The 24608-nt window shown below is 38.0% G+C and overlaps 1 protein-coding gene across 1 annotated transcript in view; it reads right to left on the bottom strand.

Moving 5' to 3' along the window:
• Positions 1–274: 274 nt before the first annotated feature.
• The window catches only part of LOC104510574 (echinoderm microtubule-associated protein-like 5), a gene marked incomplete at its 5' end in the record, with an annotated part of 40649 nt that continues 16315 nt past the window's right edge, over positions 275–24608 (bottom strand). Inside the window, 15 exons of the mRNA XM_010152864.1 lie at positions 275–311; positions 629–729; positions 1512–1665; positions 3688–3791; positions 4705–4867; positions 5888–6060; positions 6255–6443; positions 6897–7011; positions 9079–9236; positions 11157–11365; positions 12775–12948; positions 15788–15808; positions 17878–17976; positions 18645–18774; positions 19811–19889. Coding sequence (XP_010151166.1) covers positions 275–311; positions 629–729; positions 1512–1665; positions 3688–3791; positions 4705–4867; positions 5888–6060; positions 6255–6443; positions 6897–7011; positions 9079–9236; positions 11157–11365; positions 12775–12948; positions 15788–15808; positions 17878–17976; positions 18645–18774; positions 19811–19889 — 1906 coding nt within the window. The remainder of the gene's footprint in view (positions 312–628; positions 730–1511; positions 1666–3687; positions 3792–4704; positions 4868–5887; positions 6061–6254; positions 6444–6896; positions 7012–9078; positions 9237–11156; positions 11366–12774; positions 12949–15787; positions 15809–17877; positions 17977–18644; positions 18775–19810; positions 19890–24608) is intronic.

Genomic DNA, 24608 nt, shown 5'->3' with positions numbered 1-24608 from the left:
CCCACGTATTTCATGTTCAACATCTGGCAGTGAGTGAAATACAAACCCGGATGATCCGATACTGAAGCACAACCAAGGGCCTCAGCGTATCTGTACGGCCCATCCTTCCGACAGACGCAGGATTCTTGTCCTTCAGAGACAGATTGCTCTGTGTCTGGGAGCAGCACCATTTCGTACACATGCAGGGCACAGCAGTGTCAGTCACATTGCAGTCCTGGGTGTCTCATGCCTGGTACTTCATGCAGTGTCCTCTTTGCAAGTCTCCATGTTTCTCTTAGTGAGGCATATGCACACATTTCCAAACAAATAAGCTGCATTTTCAAAAAGATATTAAATATGAGATAGAAGACTATGGTATTGTTAAAAGAAATGGCTAATACAGTCAAAAGAAAAATTTCAGTTACAAGTAAGATGCTCTGACTACAGATGTAAACATAATGTATTAAATCTTAACTGTTCATATGAACATCTGGGCTATTTATTTTGTTGTCGGTATCTATTTATACACAAACAGAAAAGCAAGCACACAGATGAAAAGATGAAGACTCTGAGCTTGAGCTCTATACTGTTATGGACTGCCCATGTCCACGGCAGCATACCTTTTGACAGCGATGGACAGGATACATACCTGCAGTCATCCCCTCCAGCACTGACCACGTATCTATCTCCACTTGTAAATCGAATATTTGTTAAGTGGGCAGAGTGACCTAGAAATCGTTTGTGTTTTGCCTGGGGGAAACAAAAAACCCAAGAATAAAATGAGAGAGTCTAAATACTCCATGTGTTCCTAAATCAACTAAGGCATGCGCGTTTTTATCTACCTTTTAATTGCATCATGTGTTTCTATCATTCAGAATGCTGTATGTCACGTTTCAAACACGACAGATCTCCCGAAGGAGAGCTACTACTGAGCCGCAACGCAGGTTAGATTGCCACCAAAGGAGACAGCACGTGCAAATTGGGAACAACGCTCAAGTTAACACAATTAAATGAAATTTGTCTTGTCACAGAGTAACCTCTAAATTTTGTGTAGAATTCCTAACACTGAAAAAATTATTTTCATTGCAAGTGTGTAAGCAGTTTACACTGTACAGTCTCAAATCCTGAAAATTGACAGAGCTAGTGTTAGCAAAAGGTCTGTAAACTCTTCATCTGTGGAAATACACAGATGGGACTAAAATTGCCAGCTGTCTTCCTCATCTGTCCAATGGAGATTGGAGGTGTGGCTAAATAAACTGAGGACCTGGAGGTTTTTCAGTATGAAGGCACCAGGTTACGCAGACTGGCAGACAACACTAACACCTACAAGAGCTTACAGCAAGAGCCACTGCACAAAACGTTAGGAAAACTTGGAGGTGAAGCACGCCTGTGAGGCTACAGGGCTAATGTTACACAGGTGCATTAAAAGCTACACATTTAAACAAGGAAATATCTCCACCATACATCTTCTACTGAAACAAGACCATAATATCAACAGTACTTGTTGTAACAATGGAAAACCAAGTTCTTACAAATTTTTCAGGACATGGAAAGTCAAACAGTTTGACCATGCCAAAATCATCGCCTGTTACGAGGTTGATTCCCGAGTGAGAGACACAGGCACAGTTTACATCCGCTTTTTCAGCATGCCTGGACCAGATTCCAATTACTTCATCCCCTAGAACACTGAAACAGAAGAGCAAGAAATTCCTTTGAAAACTATAGCAACAACAAGAGAGGTAGGAAATAGTAAGCAGCTCTCATACTGTGACTGGTTTTATAAAATAAAACATTTTATTCTTACACATACACATCTCACATAGGTTTTACATTGTAATGAATTATGTATCATTCTATAACTGCTTCTGAAACAGATTCAGTGCTATGATTCCCAAAATAACATGGCCCATGACAACAGTAAGCAGCAGAGGTGAAATCAATATTACTAAGATTGTCCAGTGAGGTATTTGCAAAAAAGAAAAGAATAAAGAAAAGACAATTAAAAATAGAATGTCACAGCATAAGCATTAGATGAATATGTTTCAGCTTCTGGAAAATAAAAACAAGTATCTTCTCATTATGTTTTGTTGATTCTGTACCATTTTCATATCAATTACATGAAAAGTTTCCTTGAGTCCGGTGAAGATTCTTCATTATAATGAGAGAGAGAGAGACAGAGAGAGATTGTCCTAAACTGAAAACACAATCACCTTAAGATTCCAAAACTGACATGTATAAAACATTTCCTTTGAAAAGCCTTGCGATAAGTTGCTTTTTATCCAGCTCTGCTTATGAGGTACACGTGTACTTCCGTACTGCACAGAACCACACACTTTGTCATTTGTTGATAGGGAATGATTTGGGAATTCTTCTGTGATCCTTTCCCCCCAAGTCAGGGCACAATACACTACACTCAAAAAGGAATGATTTACCTCAGGTGTACTGAACTGCTTCAGAAAACACAGGTTTCTTGTTTTCCTATCAAAGAGGTGATAAAAAGGGATCACCCAAACAGAAACCAGAAGGCCTGCAAAATGAGCTCCACAGAGCCCTCTGAAAAGCTTGTAGTTTTAGTCATGTCTTGCAGCAAAGAGTCTGGATTATCATTGTATACAGTGGTTCATATGTGGAAAATTTTCAAGTGTTTATTCGCAAATTTTGTCTGAGGGCGCTAATCAGAGACCAATACTTGAAAGCCAGCAAAGAAGCCTGAAATAAGGCACAGGAAATCAGACTTACATAGAATAAAAAAGAAAATAAATTATTTAGATGTTAAATAAAATAGGGTGTAATTCTTCATGTAATTTCAAAGTTTATTTTGAACGAAATATAACAACTTTAATGTATTTAAAAGTAATTTTGTATACCTCTTAATATGCAAATGTTAATAAAACTTTACTATATAGATACCATTAGGGTAATGCTGTAAATAAAACTTGAATTATCGCTGTATTGCCTTTTCATGTTTTGACATGTTTTAATTTTCCCTGTATTCTTATCATCAAATTGCTATTTTGAAGGAAATAAAATCATAGAATGGTTTGGGTTGGAAGTGACCTGTTCCAGTGCCTCACCACCCTCTCCGGGAAGAACTTCTTCCTGATACCTAATCTAAACCTCCCCAGTTTCAATTTAAACCCGTTACCCCTTGTCCTGTCACTACAGGCCCTTATAAAAAGTCCCCCCCAGCTTCCTTGTAGCCCCTTCAGGTACTGGAAGGTGCTGTAAGGTCTCCCCAGAGTCTTCTCTTCTCCAGGCTGAACAAGCCCAACTCTCTCAGCCTTTCATCACAGCAGAGATGCTCCAGCCCTCTGAGCATCTTTGTGGCCTCCTCTGGACTCGCTCCAACCGGTCTATATCCTTCTGATGTTGAGGGTAGTAAATAAAGAGCGCAGTATTCCATGTAATTTGCACTGCGCCACGAAAAACGACTGAGGCTGCTAGGGGTATATCAAAGGAAGCTGAAGACACGCAGCGAACAGAAGGGCACTCAGAGAGCAGTTGTTATCGGCTGTCCTCACCGGTCAAACAGCTGATGTTCTACTGGGGGTATCTGCTGTGCTGTACTTACCTGCTCTGCTGCCAGACAGATGGGTGTGTTAAACACCCGACTGGATGAAATACACCTTTAAACAGTAGGTGCATCTCCTAGAAGTTTACAAGTGTTTTAACAGATGTAATGCTGTGTAAAACAGGTGAATCATTTACCTTGTCCAAGTAGCCCATGTTATTCTGTCAATCACAGCCTGGTCCACAAGCTGTTTTCCTGAAGGCACTTCATAGACTTGCCTTTTGTAAGACCCAGTAGAGACCTTTGAGATGACCACAGAGAATTTAGAATACATGAACTTGGTTTGAAAAACTGAAAATATAACTCTAAAGGGCTTTGGAAAAGCATTTTCTTGATCGTTATCTTTTCATAGCTGTTACTTACACAGTAATAAAACTTGCTCAACGAGCTGAAAAATCTCAAAGATCTACAGAATCATAAAGCAACAGTGAGAGAGCGTAAGCAGTCTTAAAATTTAAAATGTCTAATTAATTAGCATTTCAAATTAAACTGAAACCTCTCACATTCTGCACATATTAATTCTCTCTACATATTGTGTGTGTTAGTATGTACATGTGTAGAAATAAAAAAGGCAAAACAAACTCCTATCTTTGAAATGGACACAAAGGCATCCCTCTCAGCCTGTAGATGTTGATTTGATAGTGAGAGAAGCTTATTCCTCCTCTCACATGTGACCACAGTCTAGAAAGCAAAGTATGCCTGCTTTATTTTGATTTTAAGAGATGCCTCGAGCCCTGTGCTGGGGAGCTGCAACACCACGAATTTGGTGCTGCTCCATGAAGGCCAGCCGTGATGCCATGTGTCATGCTGCCATTCCTGGTCAGGGCTACGACTTCACACGTCCCTGGGGATTACAGGACGACAGACTGCCCTCCTCCTGCTTTTACGCTACTCTATCAGCATCACAGGGGTAAAAAGGCAGGGACACACATTACAGTGATTTTGAAACTTGTTTCTCCTTTCTATGCTTATTCCTTGTACTTAATATCCACGATAACTGTTCTCATCATCCACTTACCACTACAACAGAGTAACGGTCTACTCCCAGTAACCTACTACTCCAAAAGTACAAAATTTAGCAGCTGTCAATGGAGAAGACTACCTGTCATGAGGATGTTTTCCATTCAGTGTCCTGAACAATTGATGACAAATACCTGGAGATAGGAGCTATCTGCAGAGAAGTCCATCTGGATCACAAAACTTGGGATATCTTTGCAATAGCTGACTCGATTTAGCATGGGACCCAAAGTCAGATCATAAAAATCCACTGCGTTCTCACTGGAACCGACTGCTAAGTACCGAGAATCCGGGCTAAACCTGAACGCATAGAAGGGTTTTAATGAAGACAGGTTGGCACTTACAACAGATTTGAACGTTTGAGAAGCACAGGTAAATCTGCATTTCAAGCACCTGCCAGGCACAACTAAAGAGGCAGAGGACTTCATCTGCTAAGCAAAATAACTCTTGAAACAAAATTTTCAGGGAATGTATATGCAGTAGAAGGTGAAAATCATGTGTGACAGTTGTGCCAAAATAAGTGAACTGGGATCACGTCTGGGGTAACTGTTCAATATCTGATCATGGTACCACCTCATGACGTGCCCCGATGACTCTCTAATGCTGTACTTACAGGGCTACTAACCAGAAAAAGGAAATGCGGGAAATGAAGAAAAGCCAGACCATCTAGATTAAATGAACTGAATAAAAAAACATGAAATCAAACTTTCCAGCTACCCAACATGTCTTTCTTTGCTCCGTGCTTTCTTTGCTCCTAGAGCTTTCTGCTCTTGAAACTCAGTAGCTTTCTGGGCTGAACAAATTCCTCACAGCCCCTTTTGTCTTACTAGGCAAGTTTATTTCTGTTATCTCCAAGACATACCTTGAGACAGCTTTCTGATTCCAGCAACCCCCTAACTCCCAGTAGGGCTCTCCTGCCTTCCTGCAGCAAGGTCCCTGTCTGCTCATCTTTCTCCCTCTCATCCCACTTTGCTCTCCAGAAGCTTCCCTGAGCTGGTCATGGTCAATTTATATCACGGAAGGAACAGTCTTGTCCTCCACTCAGGAAACAGAACCAAAATTTTACTTCTGCTAACTCCTTTCTAACACTCCCCCTATGGTACTGCCTTTTTTTTTTTTGACTGACTGCTATCTCTTATCTTCATGTACCTCCTCCTTCCTTTTTATTCCTAGTATCAGAGTAAACACAATTCACTCACTCATTCCAGCTTTCTGAAATATCACTGCTGTGCTCCTCAGAACATAAAATTCTGTTTTAAAAATCAAAATAATACAGATTTCTAGAACGCTACAATAGATAAAGGCATTATATTTTCTGACCTGATATCTTGAATCGCTGATCTTCTGTCCCTTTTTTTCCCCCAAATTTTTAGAGAGGTCACAAGCAAGATAATAAATTCTCCATTTTTCATGCCAATAGCTACCATATCACCTTCTGGGCTGTAACAAACAGTACGAGCTGCATGTCCTAAGCTGACTTTGTTCAGCATCTTCTGTGAAGAAATAAAACCCCGGAAGAGTAAATGTTTCTATTTGTTCACATTTCCAAAGTACCTTATGCTAACAGTTTGCTGTTCTCAGATGGAACATTCTCAGAATACATTAAAAACCAAGTTTCAAGGCCTCAACACTACCACAGGTCTAGGATTTTTTTTTCCCTAAACAACATCTAGCCTCCAACACCTACCTTTTCAGTGATATCCCATAGTCTTACTGTGCCATCTTCTGCAGCAGACAGGAAAAAGTCTCTGGAAGGATGAGTTGCTAGGCCCCAGATTGGTCCATCCATATGACCATTAATTAGAATGTTACATGCAGCATTTTTCTCTCCAACTTCGATTATTTCAGCATTTCTTGTCCCAACGAGAATTTTCCCCTTGAACAACAGTGAAAAAATTCTCTCTGATAATACATTAAGCACTGGTGATGAACAGTAGTAAAGATAGAATTCAAAGCTATAATTCTGTCAAGAAGGTTTGCTGAAATCATGTAATCAAAGATACTTTATTTTTTAAATTCCTCTATGATTTATTAAAGCACAAAGCTGTATATAAATCACAATGCCAGCTGAGTTACTGCCTGGCAGATACTTGATGTGTGAAAATAGGATAATATTTTGTATATATTTTATTAAAGACTAAGACTTCTAAGTAAGACCAAGATTCTTCAAACTAGATCTTTTCTCTGCTGTAAAATCAGTTACAGACACCTTGTAGCTCAACCTTTCATTTGAAATACTAACTGCAAGAGAAAGAAGCAGCAATTTATCGTATATTTAATGCTAAACACAAATTGTAAGCTTTATTTTAAAACATGATGCTTTCTTCACCTTGCCTCTACAAACAGAGCGCACACAGTCCGTCATTTGTCCTGTCTCTAGTCTGAAGGCACGACATCGTTTCAGCTCTTGATCCCATAGCTTAACTGCTCCTCCTTCCTTTGAACTACGAAGAAATTGGGAACAATCATCAGGATAATGGCTGTCACAAAAGAGACAACTAAGATATGAAAGAACTGTACTATTTAATGTCATGCATGGGTTGTAAACAAGGCATTTTACGTATTTCACTACTGTGAAATAAATGACAAAATATTTTCACTTTTGCACAAATCTCACTGTTTTCACTGCTGTGAAATAAGTAACAAAGATACAGGAGAAAAATCAGACAACGTTAATGGCACAAGATACCCAATAGTAAGTAATCATGAAGGCACCAAATATTTCCCACCCACTGTAAAGAGAATGGGTGTTTCAGTAAAAACCACATTAAAATAAAAAAAGTTTCTAAAAATGAGATAATGTTTAATGAAACAGTTATAAATCTGGCATTTCCAGATGAGCTAGGACATAAGTCTGATGTGCCTTCAAGGAGAAAAGAATGTTCCCCAGCAGAAAATGCAATGTTTCACAATACTGAGCTGCCAGTGTTATAACTTTAATTACTGAATGAACCCCAACAAAGAACTCCACAAGGTTTCATCACAATTCTGGATTTTGTACTATGATTACTAAAAGAACTGTAATTGCTAGTCCTTGCAATGGAATATTCTTTGCTTTCCAGCAGTACTGGTTTGATGTACAAATGGTCATCATACTCAGCATACTTATCAAAAGAGGCTGGAGAACTGCAATTACAAACACCAAGGCACAGGCAAACACGCAATTTCCTAAATGTAGCATTTGTTCTGTATACTTTCAATATTCCACTTCCCCATAGGAGACAAATGATTGTTTCTTACTGCTACTCATTAGTTTCTTTCAGGTCAAATAGTAATTACTAAGAGCCTTTGAAGCTAAGTGGTAGAGAGAACATTCTCCAAATAAAATCATGGTTATGTCTTATAAAAAATAGAAGAAAATATTTCAAACACAGGAATAAATAAGTTTTCAGCTGGGTCTGAACATCAACCAGGATCTCCAAGGACTATTTAAGGAAAAGGTAGTAAGTGGCCTCTGTCCTTTAAAATGGGGCACTATCATGCCAGTGGATGGACTGTATTGCAGCTGAAGCATTCTTTTTTCTTCTACCATTAGCAAGGCACTAAGAAAAAATTAGAATGCTTGACGAGATATTTTGCTTACAGCCCCAGAAACAAAGGATCTTGCTGTACCTTAGATTCAAGAGAAGACAGTTTGCCTCTGCCATCATAACTAAACAGATCCTTCCTTTAAAAGAAGCTGTCCATTATGCTGTTATAATATTTATCATTCATTTATTTAATCATGGTTGTGCAAATTACTTGGATTAACAACCTCAGTTCAACTTCAGAAAATTAATTAACCCACCAAGGACTGGGGAACTTTTTCATGCTTAAAGCTGTATTTCAAACTAAATGTATTTGCCTTCTCTCAAAAAGAATACTGTTGTGATAAATACCATTGAACCATTTAGTAAAATAATGAGGTGATTTCAAGGCTACTTTTGATTATAATAGTTGAGCCCTTTTCAGCTTACAAAGGGAGAACTGTATCATCTGTTTGATAATTAGTGTATTTGTACTTGGAGAAACATTACCTGACTGATAGAATGTAGTATAATTGGTAATGCAATATAATTGATAGTCCATTCATATAATTTATTCTACACTCACCTATTGTTTTTAACCAAAATAATGCAAAGTCATCATAAAATGCCTGAATAGGCTTGCACGTCTGCTTTAAAAAGATGACTTATCTAAAAGTTAAAATTATGAACTACTTGCATAGCATTTAGATTCTGATTCACCCCCCTTGAGGTTAGGGACTTAAGCAAGGAACCCAGGTCAGGATCCTAGCCACTCTAGCCTTTCTCTTATAATCAGTGGAAAAAACCAGGTACTTGAGTTTCATGTGGGCTTCCCTGCGCTTTGGAGGTGGAGGCTAACTTTTTTCCTACCACTTGTTCAGGGATCCGAACGTAACTACTCTTCTAGCTTTGTCATCTCAAACTGCCTAGTGTTAGCTGGGATGAATCCAAACAATTTTAGAAAAATACATGTGCATGCAGAAAAAAGAAAAGAAGACGACTCACGGCCTTTCTTTGCCTCCTGTAACGATCAAACCATCTCTTAATGTGGTATACATTGTGAAAACAGGTCCATTGTGAGCTTTGGCCACAATTCGTATCAACACATGATCTTTCCAAACACAAACATCTCCACTGATAGTACCTGTAAACGTCAAGTTATTCTGAAAAGGGGAAAAATACACTCACCATCTGATTCTGAGTAAGGCAGGAAGAAAAACATTCAGAAATACAGATTGTCACCATTTGCTTTTAGGCTAGATTACTCTTAGCTGCTGCTGTAGAAGAGCAAATTGAAGGGGTAATAAGAACCAGTAGGGAGAAAACAATGAGCTACTATATTTCTTCTTGAATTCTGAAGCGTGTTTTCTTGTAGCTAATAGGTTCTGCCCTGCAAGAAGAAATGCAGTGACTTAAGCTTCAGCCATAGGGTTATCTATGTTTTCAGCCTGTCAGGTGTGCAAACTGGGGTTCTACAAAGTAGAAAACCAAGAACCATTTGAACATTTCACACTAACAGGCAGTTTGCACCCCTTTGCCCTGTACATTATGCCTGCACTCATTTTTGTTGTTAGGCGAAGGCAGTCCCTGCATTCCAGTAACCACTACTTTATGAAGAGAATGCTCTGACTTGGAACCAAAAGCTGCCTGTTCTTGACTTCTGCTTCCTGGTTATGAAAGGTAATAAAGAATTAAATTTAATTACCTCTACATTCAAGGGCAATTTATTAGGATACACTTAAAACCAACAGGAACTGGTTATTGAGTAAAACTGGTTTAGTAACTTACATGAACAATCCTCAAATGCAGTATCCTGCGCAGTATTTTAGAGTACCAGTACACGTGTAAACATCTGGCAAGAACACTTTCCTTGATTGAAATGGGTTGAAGTTCTACCTGTACTTAAGGGGTATGTGTGAAGGTGGCCTAATAAATTAGTGAATAAGAGAGGACCAGAACTGAACTGGGGAGCAGATCTGATTGTCCTCCTGACAGCATAACTGTTGGCCTGTTTCCAACCCCTCTTTAGGAACTAGCTCTTTCTGAGACAAAACCAAGGCAGAAAAGCACTCCCAAAACTGCTCCCTGTAGCAAGTATGGGGAACACACCAGATCCGGCTTTATTCGGTTTGCACAGCTTTTCACAAAAACCCCTGCGAGCTTTGCATCCTCAACCAACCTCATACCATACTCCAAGGATATTCAGCCTGATTTTTATGCTAATAATCTCTCCCTCCCTAAGAAAGTTCACAGATGTTTTCCAAACCCCAGACTAATGCCTGGGCAGTGCATCTCTTTACAGGTAGCACTTGGAAAATACTTACTGCTTTGCAGTACTCTCTCTTAAACCAGAGGTACCTGAGAGAGATAACACGCTCTGGAAAAGCGTCTCATGAAAAATGAAACCACAAGCCAGTTACAGTTTTGAAAATCAAAATCAATAGTATAAGTTCAGTCTGGACCCAACAGGCAGATCAGCAAGCAGGGCAGTAATGCACACAACAAAAGAGAAGCAACGCTTCCCAAAAGAAATCCATGACTATCTGCCCAGCTGGAGAGATAAGCACTGCTCATACAGAGCAACTCCTGAAATGGCAAAGACGTAGAATTTAGCAACAAGGTCCACATCTGCCAAAAAAGTCCCACAGCAAAACAAAACCCTACTGTGGTCATCTAACAGTCAGATGTTAACGAATGCCCCTGGACAACCCTGATCACCCACGAGGAGTGATGCGTATAGAGTATAATACAATCATGCCCCAGCAGGCATAAATTTAGCTTCACTTCTACTGTATAGGTCCTGCAGCCTAGAGTCAGCTTTGCTTCACCTGGATTAAATACCAATCAATGTATTATCAGTCCAAAGCACCTTTGCTTGTTTCTTCTCAAAACATACGAATCCATAATCTTTTTTTTCCTTCTCTGTTCTACAGAAAGCTGGTGTGAGTTCTAAAGAGCAGGCAAGTACTAGAAAAGCTAAACTCATTACCAGGTTAGAAAAGTCTCACTGACCTGAATAAAGGCAGAAGAGTAAAAAAATGTTTGTGTGCATGCAGTTTAATAGAGTTTGTTACAGTACGTACCGCTCCAAAAGCTACAGACAGCATTGTTTGCATTCGGGCATCTTCTATGGAGCTCAGCAGCCCTTTTTTACTGAGAAGAGCTCTTCCCGCCAGTGTCCAGAACCTCACGTGCTTTACTCCCACAGAAACAAACTGGGTATCTGAATCTGGTCTGAACTCTGCTACAAATATACGTTGGTTATGACCAGCTCGGCTGGCAATTTTGGCACCTGGCAGAGAGAAAACGGACACTTAATTCACTGAGAATAAAAATTTAAAAAATGAGAAAAATTCATGGTTAAAAAACAAGACTAAAAGTTATGGAGAATGATGCGTCATCCAAGACCACACAGGCCGTGAAGAAAAGCACAAACTGCTCCTAAAATAAGACTAAATAAAAATGCAAACAGAAAAGAAATTATTTAATAAGACCCAGTAGCAAAGTGTAGCACCTAATGAAGGTGCCATCTCTTCACAACTTTCAGTTTCCTAAGCAATACTTGGAACCAAGTAAGTTATCATCTCCTCTTAAATTCCTACGACTCCTCTGAAAATCCCAAACTCTCGGCACATTACAAGAGACTAACGAATGACTTCTCTGCAAATTTTGGCCAAAGTCTGTCTTTTAGCAGAAAAGACAGAAACTGACTTTGTTAGATGGTCTTAGACTCAAAGGTAACGCTTTTCCAGTCTCTTCAGAGGTGTTAAAATCAGATATTTGGACCCGATGAAGAAGATTCCTCCATCTGGATCCTCAGCTGCTGTGTTGAATCTGTATTAACCTTTAAGAATGAGCGCAGGCACGTTCTGCCTGGAACAGCAGTGAATTGCTGCATGGGCTTTTACCACACAGCCTTCATTCTAGCTCAGACTGCATAAATACACATTCGACACGGCGTCCAGCTCCACAAGGTCTAGCAGACTAGCTAGGAAGGATCACTTCCTATTAACCGGATAGCTGATCTTCAAACTTCTGAGAGATACTAGCTGATCAACAGAAAGCTCCAAAGAGAGAGGAAATAAACCACGAAGACTAGAGAATCAGTTTCGTACTCTGCGCATGGCTTTGCCAGACAGAAAGGAGATGAGGAAAGGACCTGACCAAATCGCTTTAGTCTAAATCCTGAACTCAGATCAAAGCCAGTCTGGAAAACCAGTAGAGCTTAAGACACCAATTACACAGCTGCATAGAGAACCTGTACTGGCATCACATTTCTTCAATTTGCAATTTTTGGGGGATAATTTTAGGAGTACAGCAACCTAAGTCAGTAATCAACCTTTAGAGAAAAACAGAAAATTCCTTCTGGGAGAAAAAAGGATTTTTAAAAGTGTTTTTACCAAACACCAAAGAAATGACTGAAATAGAAAGAATGAAGATTGCCATTTTCTCTAACTATTCTAACTGGAAATCAACGAACCATCTTGATCTTTACACAACAGTTCCAAAGGAGATACATTTAGAAGTTATTGGAATAGGTAAGCACATTTATTTTACCTCTTCTTGTATAGCACAGAGTGCGCAGCATTTATTATAATGATTCTTGATCTGCTGATATTTTTATGTTCCAATTGCTCTTGACTCAAGCCAACGTACCTCTAACAATGTAAACACATTCTGCAAAAACAACAGCTTTCCTACCTTCCTGCCACTTCCAAATGGTAATGGTGTGTTCAGGGTCCAGCCCTACAGAGAGCAGCAGCTTGCCAGTGGCACTGAAACTGACGGAGCAAACGCCCTTTGAATGGTAGCACCGCAGAACCGACAGCGTCTGTTTGTTCATTGCATCCCACACATGAATAGAAGGAGCTGTAGCTACACAAATACAAAAACACGTCATTAGTATACGTTTTGAAAACGTCAAACGATTTGCTTATTGAAGCAGTTAGTATTTTTTAGTAAGACAAAGTTGTTCTAGTCAGACAGAAAAAAGGAAGAAAGAAAAGAATGGAGATTTTGGCCTCCCCTTGGAAACAAATTACGGCCAACAGGATCATTAAGTGGGACTACGAAGTTGGCCTCATCACCCTACTGGTGACGAAAACTTTGCTTGACCTGTTACTGGACTCCTGAAGCACAGCAGAAGCTCTGAAAGCAAGCTCTCTTCTGGGTTTCTCCTAGTAAAACTTAGCTTAGCATACTAGGTAGCTTAAAAACCTTCATAAATATTGAGCCGATCATCAAGAATGTGATTTCTACATGGGGCTTTTGAACAACGGATAGCTACAGAGAAATTAGTTTACGGTGCAAGGCCAAAATCTCCTTTTCTACAGAATGGCCACGTGTCTGAAATGCATGCTCTCTTAAGAGAACGTCAGCTGACTGATCAGCTTGCTTACTGATGTAGAAGAACCAGGGCATTTAATTTAGCTCGCGCTGTTCAGACTGCAAGGTCTTTGCAGGAAAAACCGTCTTTCCACGCTACCAATGTATGTGATTATTCCTATTATGACGACAGTTAGCTTTTTTCCAAATGCAATGCCTTCTCCAAAGATCCTGCAATCCATGTATAGTTTGCACAGCATCTAGGACATTTGAGATTCTCTTTTAAACCTCTTTACCTCCGATCCCTAGTACATCTGACTGCAGCCCCTGAAGGTTACTGGTTATTGTCATAGACCCAGATTCACATACTCTAAACTCTATTCCAGCTCCATGCTTTGTGTTTCTATTCAGCTAAACCTAGTCCATCAAAGGCACACATATGATGGGAAACAGTAGGCACAGGGACCCAGGTGAAATTTTAGCCACATGAAACTGTTTTTGAGCACAATTCCATAGCTGTTCCAAAACAGCCTTTGTAACAATCTTCATAATTTCTTCTGTATCCCATTAGAATTTCCTCTCATGGCACCAACATGCTGTTATCATCACCTTTTGAGAGGTACTACAGTATACACATGCCATTAAATCAGAAAGGGCAGAGGTTGGCAACAACTGGCATGTCTCAATTTTCAGCAAGCTCCTTGCTCTCCTTATGGAAAGGTAGGGAAGGGGAAAGCTTTATAATGGCTCTGAACTGTTTTTTTCTCTCCAGCACTCCCCTTGGTAAAACTCTGTATTCCCCTTGACCTGCACACCACCCCTATAACCTTCACCAAAATTTTTCTTTTGGGTGGCAGACAGAAACTTTCACCTAGATTTCATGGATAAGAACTGACAAGATCTTTCAGAGCAAGGATAGAGAACGTGGGCTCAAGGCCTCTCACATGACAGTGTTCTTCTAAAAGTCTCTGTCCTGACAGTGCATCGTACTTGTTGAGCAGCTGGAGTGCTCCCCACATCTGCTCTCACAAAACAGATTTTTAAGGTGTCATCTCCTTCTGGGAGACATATTAAGCTACCATGGGCTGGCAGGACAAAAAGATGTCTTCAGTAAGGTGAAGCAAATCTATACCAAGTCATTAATGAAATTTAATTCGCCATTCCAGCCTGTTACTGCTTCAAGAAACCCTGCATCACTGTAGACAACAGAAAATTGGAACTAGAAAAACAGAAGTTGTCGGAAAGGTGCCAAATAGCCATCAATAAATTTTAAGTGAAGCTATGCAACTTTCTAATGAAGGCAGGCAGCAGCTTGGATTCCAGACTAATGGTTCCACAAAGAATTAAAAAATAAGAGTGCTGGTTTCAGGCAGTGACAACAGAATTTATTAATATACATAAGCTCAAACTGAAGTTGCAGTAGGAAGAAGGCAAGTGAGAGAGAGGAAAGTCTCCAGGCATTATATGCAGGACCAAAGATGTTCTTTCATATAAACAACCATATCATCACTGCTTCTTTTATACAGTTTAGAAGTGTGGGAAAAGGTACCTATAGTCGTCTTCCCATCCTTAGAGCAAGCACAATTTGGCATATTTAAAAGAAGTCAACACACATTAAAAATGCCATTGTACATCTGTTCTTCACAGAACAAGCTTGAAGGTCCACATGAGGATTATTATACCTCCTAGGTACACATCAACACACGTTAACGCATCTCTGAAGATGCGTCACAAGACAATTATGGCTGCTCAACAATGAACCCATTCACACATGATGGTGATGAATTTTTAAGATTACAGTTGAAAAAACAACATATTAATAAAAAAATAGCTCAGTCAAGACTGTCAAACTGTCAAAGACCCAAAATGATAGAGAAAAAAATTAAACTGACATCATAACAAGCATTTTGGATCAGTGGTAATAACTGCATGACAATCATACATAAATGTGAAAGGTGATTGTTTTTATCACTCAGTCACCTAGGCCTCCTCAATGGAATTTACTTTAGAAATGCGTATTTAAAATTATACTTAATTGAGTGTCTAAAACAAATGTTAATTGTCAGCCCCAACACGTCTATAAAACCTGCAAGCATACACAGGAATGCTGCAAGTAGCAGCACGTATTAGAACTCACTAACCACTGGGCAGAAAGAAGGGAATATGTTACAACAAAAATAGTTTTTAATATTGTTCTAAAATTTTTAATTGTTTCTGTATTTACAGTTTGCTGAGCTGTTGCTTATATTCAGTGCTGACAGTAATATGACTGATGCAGGGTTTTAATAAACTAAAAATGAATTCACGTCACTTATTGCTCTATAAAGCGGTAGACGGCTACTAGATAGTCTAACTACACCTGAAGATGTTAAAATTTTATTGCCCTTACCTGACATATCTGCTGAGTCTCCTGTAATGGAAAAGCAGCAGAAAAATAATTAGACCAGGTATAAGATAAGTGCTAAAGAAAATATATGCCACATTTAGTGTAATTTCTTAACACACCCCTTGATGTCATCTCTCTGCAATGCAGCATCATCAATACTGCTTTTAGTGTTAAAGATGAACAATTACTGATGAAAGGCAGTCACATCAGAAATAAATGTCTTCAGAATTAATATATTTTGATTTCCATTTTGAGTTACAACACAAAAATCTAGTTTTGGTGTATGTTAGGTTTCTCTGCCAAACTAAATAGAACCCATACTTAACGTATTACTGATGTTTGAACAAATTCAGTGGAAAAAAATTCTTATCGCTGTTCTGCTAAGAAGTAATGTTTGAGTCTGATCTTGACAAGTGGCAAATGCACCCAATGTTCTTCTATAAAGGTTCAGGTACTGGGAAATAATAGTCAGACTCTGTAACAGCATTTCAGGTCAAAAGTACTTGAAAATAATGTTTCTGTAAATCTTAAAGATCTAAATCATAATGGTGAAGCTATGTTTGTGCCAGTCATACCAGAAGGAAAAGTAGCAGTGAAGTACGTTCTTTAGGGAGCATGTACTTCTTAACATCTGTTCAGAATCTAAAAATAAGCCATGTTTAAAGATATTCTGCTTCCAGCTCATTTTTCAGATTTAATTCTCTCCTTACAAATAGCATGTTTTGTATTTTAAATGTTGTGTCATCTGCTCCTGATCTGTACGCCTGAATCCACATTACAAAACAGTTACAATTGTTCTACTGCTAGTTGATGTAGAAAAGATTATGAAATTAAAAAAAAGCATTGAGTGTCCTGTGCTTCTTCTTGGATAAAACGAACACTGAAGAAAATCCACGCAAAGAACAAATTCTCACGTTATACCTCTATTCTTCCTGTACATTCTATCATGTGGAAAGGCAAACAGGGCCAGATTAAAATTCAGTGAAAAAGCAAATTCCTAAAGATAATAATAGGTCTGTAATTCCTGAAAATGTTCTTTGCAATCCAATCACAGGCAAAAATCTGCTGATAATTTTTTCCAATTAAATTATTTCCATTAATCATTTATTTAAATTGATGGGAGGCAAGAAACTCACCAAGAAATGAAGCTATTTTAGCTAAGTAGTTACTACTATCAATGAGTCAATTATACTGAGACGTGCACCTAAAAATCCAAAAGACAGGGAAGCAGGTAATAAATTCTGAGAAACCGACCATTTTACGATGAAACATCTAAAACAAATCTACAGGAAAAATAAAAAGCTATTCTGGCTATAATAAACTAAGAGATTTTTTTTGCATTCTAGGCACTAAGGAGAACAACATGGTTTTGAATCTGCTAAGAAACAATTATAGGCATGAAAATTGCAACTGGGGTGGATGACTACAAAAATTACACTATTCTGCAAAATTTAGAAACAGCAGTATTAGTTCAGCCATGCAGATAAAGAGTGGGTTTTCTTCCTTTTTCATTTTTTTTTCACTTGGTTAGTTCATAGATCTGTTTTAATGTTACTATGAAACATATATATTGTCCCCCCTAAATCTAAATTTATCTGTCAGGAAACACCATTAGGGTTTTGGTTCTGCCTAGAATACTACAACTGTGTGCTATCAAAGCACCAAGAAGGGATTACAAATCAGCCTGATGAGATTAAACGTACATAAAGTGGCATGTATTTTAAGAATTCTGGCTTTAGTCCATATAGAAATGAAGGATAGCTCAATTAACCTTCTTTGGGAGGTCTGTGACTCTTTGGAAGAGTCAAGCTGATAGTTAAACAACGAGTAATTTCATGGGGCTTAAGATTTCTAAAAAAATACTGTTTAACACTCCAAACAAATTATAATCTTAGTCATCTTTCACGCCTCAATGTTTTTGTTCAGTTTTATTAAATTACACTCAAAGAAACATATAAAGAGGACAGGTAACTGAGTAACACTCATACAAACGGAGATAGCATAACCAACTATTTTTGGGATTTATCATGAACTCACAAGGCCCTAATTGCATGCTCATATGTTAATTTCTTTTTACAAAAATACAAACGTACCTACTTGGCCAGTTGCCACTATGTTGGTAAACTTGGGGTGCTGATTTACAGTGAGGCACAAAATATCATCGTTGTGTTCCTGGTAAAAAGACTGAGAGCCTAACAAAAAAAAAAGTCCAACTTTAATTAAACATTGTACACACAAACATGGTTAATGTGTGAAACTTTTGTAATATTTATTAGAAAACAGCATTATGGTGACGTTGCAGTTTGAAGCTTAAACCAGGAACAGAAACTTTTAATTTTTATCTCAGTTTTCACAAATAGCACTCAAGAACTCCAAACTATTCCCTCAAGTTTTCTACACCAAGTTGCTTCAATATTACAGAAACGAATAGCATTGTTTTAGTCTAAAAGGTCTAAGTTATCTAAACTAAATTGGTTACTATCTATGTGACACAGAGGAGTGAAAAGTAAACCAAATAAAAAATAATTAGCTGAGACTTAAAAAAACATTAAACAATTATAATGACCCACTGTTCAGCTGTTTTCGTTTCTATGATCATTTTAAAAATCAAGTTTCAGAAAGCTAATACCAAAATAAAAATCTTTACTTCCTTCAAAATTCATTCCCTAGAAATATTTCAATATATTCAGTTTGCTTATGCAGCTATTAGGAATCATTTCTACAGACTGAATTTCAGCAAAAAATAATAATATTAATTTTCCCACATACTTGTATAAGATTTAAAGCCTATCAGTCACTTCATCAACTGTAGCTGTATGTGTGCGAAGAAACATTTTTCCTCAAGGAGGTTTCCTCCTACCTGTTGCCACATTATACAAGATCCCAATAGATGCAGTATGATATATTACATCAGCACCATCATTCAAATAGTGCACATTGTTTCTGCAGTCCTTGCCTCGGTACCCAAATACCAGCTCCAAAATTAGGTCCTAAAAAAAGGTATTTACATCTATTAGACACTCAAAACCTCAAAGCAATTATGAACTGTACAATCTTTTCCAGGATTTTATTTTTTCAAGTATGTCCTTACGCAGTAAAGGAAAAGGAGTTTAACGATGTCTCAAACCAAGAGAAACAGAGAACCCGCCATCGCTGCCAGCTTGCACTGCTGCTCATTCTTGCTGTATGGTCATGTCATCCTACCATCTCTGTTTGCTGGATGCTGTAGAATATTTGTTTGTGTATATACACACACCCCCATACACATGCATATAAATAAATAAATTACAGTGAGCCAAGAACAAGACAGCTCTTTTGATATAGAAGAAACTAAGAAACAAAGAATGACAAACTCAGTCCGGAAATTTAATTCCAGCTGGCAATTAAGAAAGTTAAATAACAGCCTAAAACTTCTAGAACACTGATGGCCAAAAGGTCATTTAATACGCTACACCAAACATTTTGTTTCATATCACAGAAAATATTTCAGCTGATATGAACTGCATTTTTCAAGGCTAGATGAAATTTCCATTTCAGATTAATCAAAAGTGACTATACTTATTCGCTTTGGCCATGTAACCAAAAAAAAAAAGTGCCCAAGCTAAAGGTTTTTTTATTTTTAAGCTGTTAACAGTGATGAATTTTAAAAAGTTTTAAAATCAATTTTAAAAAAGCCTTGCAGGAAACGATGTGTGGTTTTATCAGTGGTAATACACCCATTAACAATCCAGTTACCTGAAGAGGACATACTGCTTTCTACAACCTGCATTTAAAAGGTTTTATTGTTACTAAGAATTAAGTTGTGCTCCATTTTGTTTGCATGAAAAAGTAGTATCAGGCTTTTTTGGATTTACAAACAAAGACGTTTCTCCCACTTCTTTTGCTGTTTACTCACTATTAAATATTTTCATCTTTGATGCATTTAAAATGAAACAATCATTTGGAATGTCCACAAATGGGTCAATTTCTGGCAAAAAAAATTCTAAGCGGATCAGGAATAGGAAGCAGAGATTACAGTTTTCTTACCTCTATAGGTCTCTTTTTTTTCCCCACATTATTTGTCTGAAGTTTCTCAGGCTGTGGCAATGCCCTACTAACTGGTGGTCTGAAACAAAGAACTGTGAATAAGAGAAGGCTGTCCGTCACCCATTCCATACTAACACAGTACCCTCCAACCTGCTACTGCATATGGAAAACTTAGAGCCCTATCCTGCTTGACTGGTATTTGTATTCATCTTTAAAAGAAATACCTCTGTCAAAGGAAAAAAAACCCAACACACCTTTAACATGCTAGGTTTTCTGCCAATTCTTCAACAGTCCACAAAGTACTTCCATCTTCTCTGTAGCAACTTGTATTAGGTAAACTTTGAAGGCTTACCTGATTAATCTAAATACCTGAGATCGTAATTCCTATTCCCACATGCCTTCAGTATGCCCTAACTTTTCTTATTTTTGTTACAGTTTGTAAAGAACCCCAAGTACAGCTGCCCATTCACTCTTACATGAACAGAAACATGTTATTGATCAACACTTAAAGTAAACCATCACCATGCAAATGCATGAATATTCACCATAACTTACATTCCACTGTTCTGAATAGTCTAGATTTAATTCAGAAATCTCAACTAAACAAGTTTGGTAAGTATCTGTAACATTTTTCACATTATGTTCAACTGTTCATATACAAAGAAACACAAACAAATTTTATTCATCAAAATTATGCAATTATTTCTAGTGATTTGCAGGAGCATAGGTTATTGATTATATATATATATAGCATACGTGGCCACAAAAAGAAACCTGTAAGTCTGACCCTTAAGAGCAACAATTCATTTAAACTTAAAAAGAAACTCTACGTATAGATTCAATGAAATCCAGATGATTTAATCCAGTAGGCAGTGTGACAAACTAATATCACACAGAGAGCATCAGGTCAGCTCTCTGCCATATTCCCTTTTTAGTACGAGGTACTTTTACTTCCATCTCTGCTCTGGAATGATGACTTTGACGCAAAATAATCACCTTGTCTTTTCTAAGAACAACAGACAATTGTTTGTACACTGTATACTTTGAATTATATTCAAAAAATGTTTTTTCAGTTATTCAAATAAAACCCCATTTTCTGTGCATCTTTACAATAGAAAATCCAAATCCAGATCCAAAGAGAAATACTGCGACTTTACATTGGACAGTTAACACCACGAGTCTTTTCATAGGGAGGGAATGTGGGCTGTATCAATCAAATTCTTATCAGAGCAAAGTTTGAAATACTGATTTCAAGTTAAAAAGACTAAAGGCATGAAGGAAAATAACCAAGGGTCATATTTCCTACTCATTCATAAATAAGTGCAAATTAAAACAAGGAACACTAACTGAAGTATGGAGAGAGACTTTCATAATTTCACAAGGAATGGTAGTCTAACACTTGTTTTGCTACTCCAAAATTCTTGCCTTGAAAAACAGACTTCTAATACACTGGTAGTAAAGGTAAAATATTATTTTAAAAATATATATATAAAAAAGATTCTTTATATATGTGTGTATATATATCATATTGCTTATCATATATAGCAATGCAGGTCAGAAAAGGAGTCCAGTGTGAACAAGCACTAAAGGTCTCCTCACTCAAGAACAAATATTAAAAGGCAGCAGCATTTAAATACTTTCTCAGTCCTGCTTGAACTAAGTCTGGTAGGAATGTACTCCTAGACTTCATTCTCAAAGGTCCTCAGTTACAGATCCTTTTTCTCCTCTCCAAGGTCTCCAGTTAGAAGGAATTCACATACAGCTCGAGACAGAGAAGCAAGGCATTTGAATGTCTTTTTCAGTTATAGCCTGGACGTGGCTCACAGCCATAGCAACCTGTACCTTAACCTGTGAAGGTGAAAAAGTATTCTCCTAACTTTTGAAAAATAGAAGGAAAAGCAAACAAAGCATGGTCCAGGCTGCCCTCATTACCTACCCAAGCATTGGTTGGCCGGTACAGGAAGCATGGAATACATCTGATTTCTCTCAGCGATCCCAACACCCAATTTCATGACCACTCTTGAATCACTACTGTCTCACCCAGCTCTTTCCAGGTCTTACACTTGATGTGAAATTCCTGAACTCCTCAGCTATTTTCCAGGTTTTTTCTTCTCCTCTGTGCTATCACTGCTGACTCCTAGCATCCTCCCATCTAGCCTGTCATATTACAACAATAGTATCGCTAAGTATGATTAAAATTCTCACTTTTTAATTTAAGAAAAATAAAGAAACTACACTTTAGATGTTTCTAAATTATCAACTGAAAACACTCCCAATAGGTCACAATGTTTATCATATTAAGTATATATGGAGAGAGGCCATATATAAGTTTTACAGAGGAAAAGAATCTTTCATTATATTTGTTCCCTGCCTTCACAGTAGATGCTGAATTTCAGGTACAAATACACTGTTCAAGAGGTAACACCATGCCACAGACACCTCCTTATCAGTGTGTGCTTCTCAGATGGAATCAAATCCAATCAAGTAAAACTACTGAAATGCATGAACAAAAATTGAAAGGCACAGATTTGGTATGGGGAATGGGCTTTCTGAAAGCACCTCAGTGACACAAAGAATAAAAACCTGCCCTTATTCATTCAAGAAAATGAAGAGACAAAGAACTTTTTTGTTCTAATACCTTTTTAAAACGGTCACACTGACCTCCTAAAATATTAATAAATAAAGCTTTTTTTGGGTTTTGGCATTGGGGTTGGATGGTGGGGTTTTTTTGCATACTAATACAAGTACTGTTTAAAACAAAGAATTCTAGTGCTTACGATCTGTGGAGTTAAATGGCAAAATAATAACCAGTTCTCTGCCTGTGCAATCAAGCCTTTGAAGAATGAACAGGGTTAACAAGTTAACAAGAGCTTCACATACGCATGATTATACATATCCTGTTATTTTACGTCTAAGAATTATAGTTATTGAAATATATCTAACACCTGATTTGTGTAACAGGTTAATGATATTACAAGTTGATAATCATTTTTTCCCTACCTATAGTTTATTGCTTGGAATTATAATTAAAGTTCCTTAATCCCTTTGATACCTCCATTTTATTAGGTAACTAGAAGCACACTTATAAATGCAAGGAGTTCCTTTACAAAACACTTACACAAAAGTGGCTCCTTAAAAACCACTTACATACTGTTGACTTCAAACCCTTTTTTAAATTAAGCAAATACCTTTCTCTTTTTAAACATGGAAATCAGGAACAAAGCTGAAGTGCTGCAAATTGAAAGATTGTATATCAGTGATTCTGTTGGTCCTAACCATTACTTTCCCCAAGAATCAGAGAGGGGGAACAGTAAGAGGAAGCTATAATAAACATATCAACGTTTACTGGTTTTCCACTGTCATGTTACCTCTTCTCTCATCCCATGCAGCAGCTACAGAATCAAACAGCAAGTGCAGTAGCGAGTACTGCATAAGTGCGAGACTGGCACACTGCTTCTACTGGCACACTGTAGAACCCAAAAAGGCTTACAGAGAGAAAGAAATCCACCTGTCAATTACATAGTAACAACTAAAATGAAAATCCCAAAGCCACCTTACTCAGCTGTGAAGCATCAACAGCCAAGATATGATTGCCAGCCTACACCCACACCAGCAGAAAAAAACCCACACTTTCTTGAAGAAAGGGAAGTAGAAAGATACACTCCTCTTACATTCCAGAGAGCCTTCCTAGCTGAGAGAGAAGCGTAACTTCTGATGCTTTTCAGACAGCCAGGCAATCTCTAAATGTAGCTTCTACTACGTTACACTGCAGCCAGCACATGGAACAAGAATGTCAGATTCCAGATCCAGTAATCCTGCATAAATTTCTCTACTCCTTTGAAGGGCAGACTAGGCAGCATGTCAGTAACTCATGCCACGCTAAATTAACATCAGCAACAAAATCTATGAAGAGTCACACAAGTGCAAATGAAGATTTCAGACTAAAGACAGCACACTACTATGCATTACCATCAAAAAAAACCCACAGAATATGAAGCAGGAAGTCCAACCTGCAGGGAACAGAGTCCAGTTTTCTTAGGGCAATTCCTAGCAATGTATCCAAAAAAATATTTTTATGCCCATCTTGATTTAGAGTTCCTAAGAAGAAAGGCATTCCCAAAACCACTATTATTTAGGAGTAAAAATGTACATTTATCAGTTGTCACAGGTTAGTGCTGATTGACATTTTTAGCCCCTCACTTCTTATTTTATTTATGTACCTGATAGATAGAGGGAAAAGTGAGTGAGAAGAAAACAAAGCACAAAAATTAAATAGAGCAGGACAGCACATCTAAAGTTACATGAAAGCAGTAAAAATTGCAAGGGCATGGTTCTGGCACAGGTTTATGTTACTGCAGCAGAACTGACTGGAACTGATGACTTCTCTGCTGCTTGGATCTGGAATGTGGCATTCTTATAACATTTGTTGTCTGCTAATCCCTGATGACAGCATGGGAGAAGAGGTAAAACAATCTCGCATTATACAACTGCTAGAAAAGACCATCTATCCTTACAGGCTGTATGGACACACAGGTAACAAATACAGGTCGATAGCCATCCTTAGCTAACCGTTAGCGCACATTTACATCTGTACATTACCATACAGAAGAAGTAGTGAATGTACATTGGTCAATAAAACCTGACTTGACAACTTGTACTCAGCTACGTTATCTCACGTCAGCTCAACAAGTTATACGAGTACCCATCTATGACAGACCAACTCCATATTGATTCAGAGCAGTGGAACTGGAATGCAAATTACAAGCACATACGTATGTTTCCCCAATTAAGTTTCAAG

Source organism: Eurypyga helias, unplaced genomic scaffold, assembly GCF_000690775.1.
Source record: "Eurypyga helias isolate BGI_N326 unplaced genomic scaffold, ASM69077v1 scaffold37425, whole genome shotgun sequence".
NCBI lineage: Eukaryota > Metazoa > Chordata > Aves > Eurypygiformes > Eurypygidae > Eurypyga > Eurypyga helias.
The sequence above is the reverse complement of the archived record's forward strand: the minus strand, read 5'-3'. Positions and strand labels throughout refer to the sequence as shown.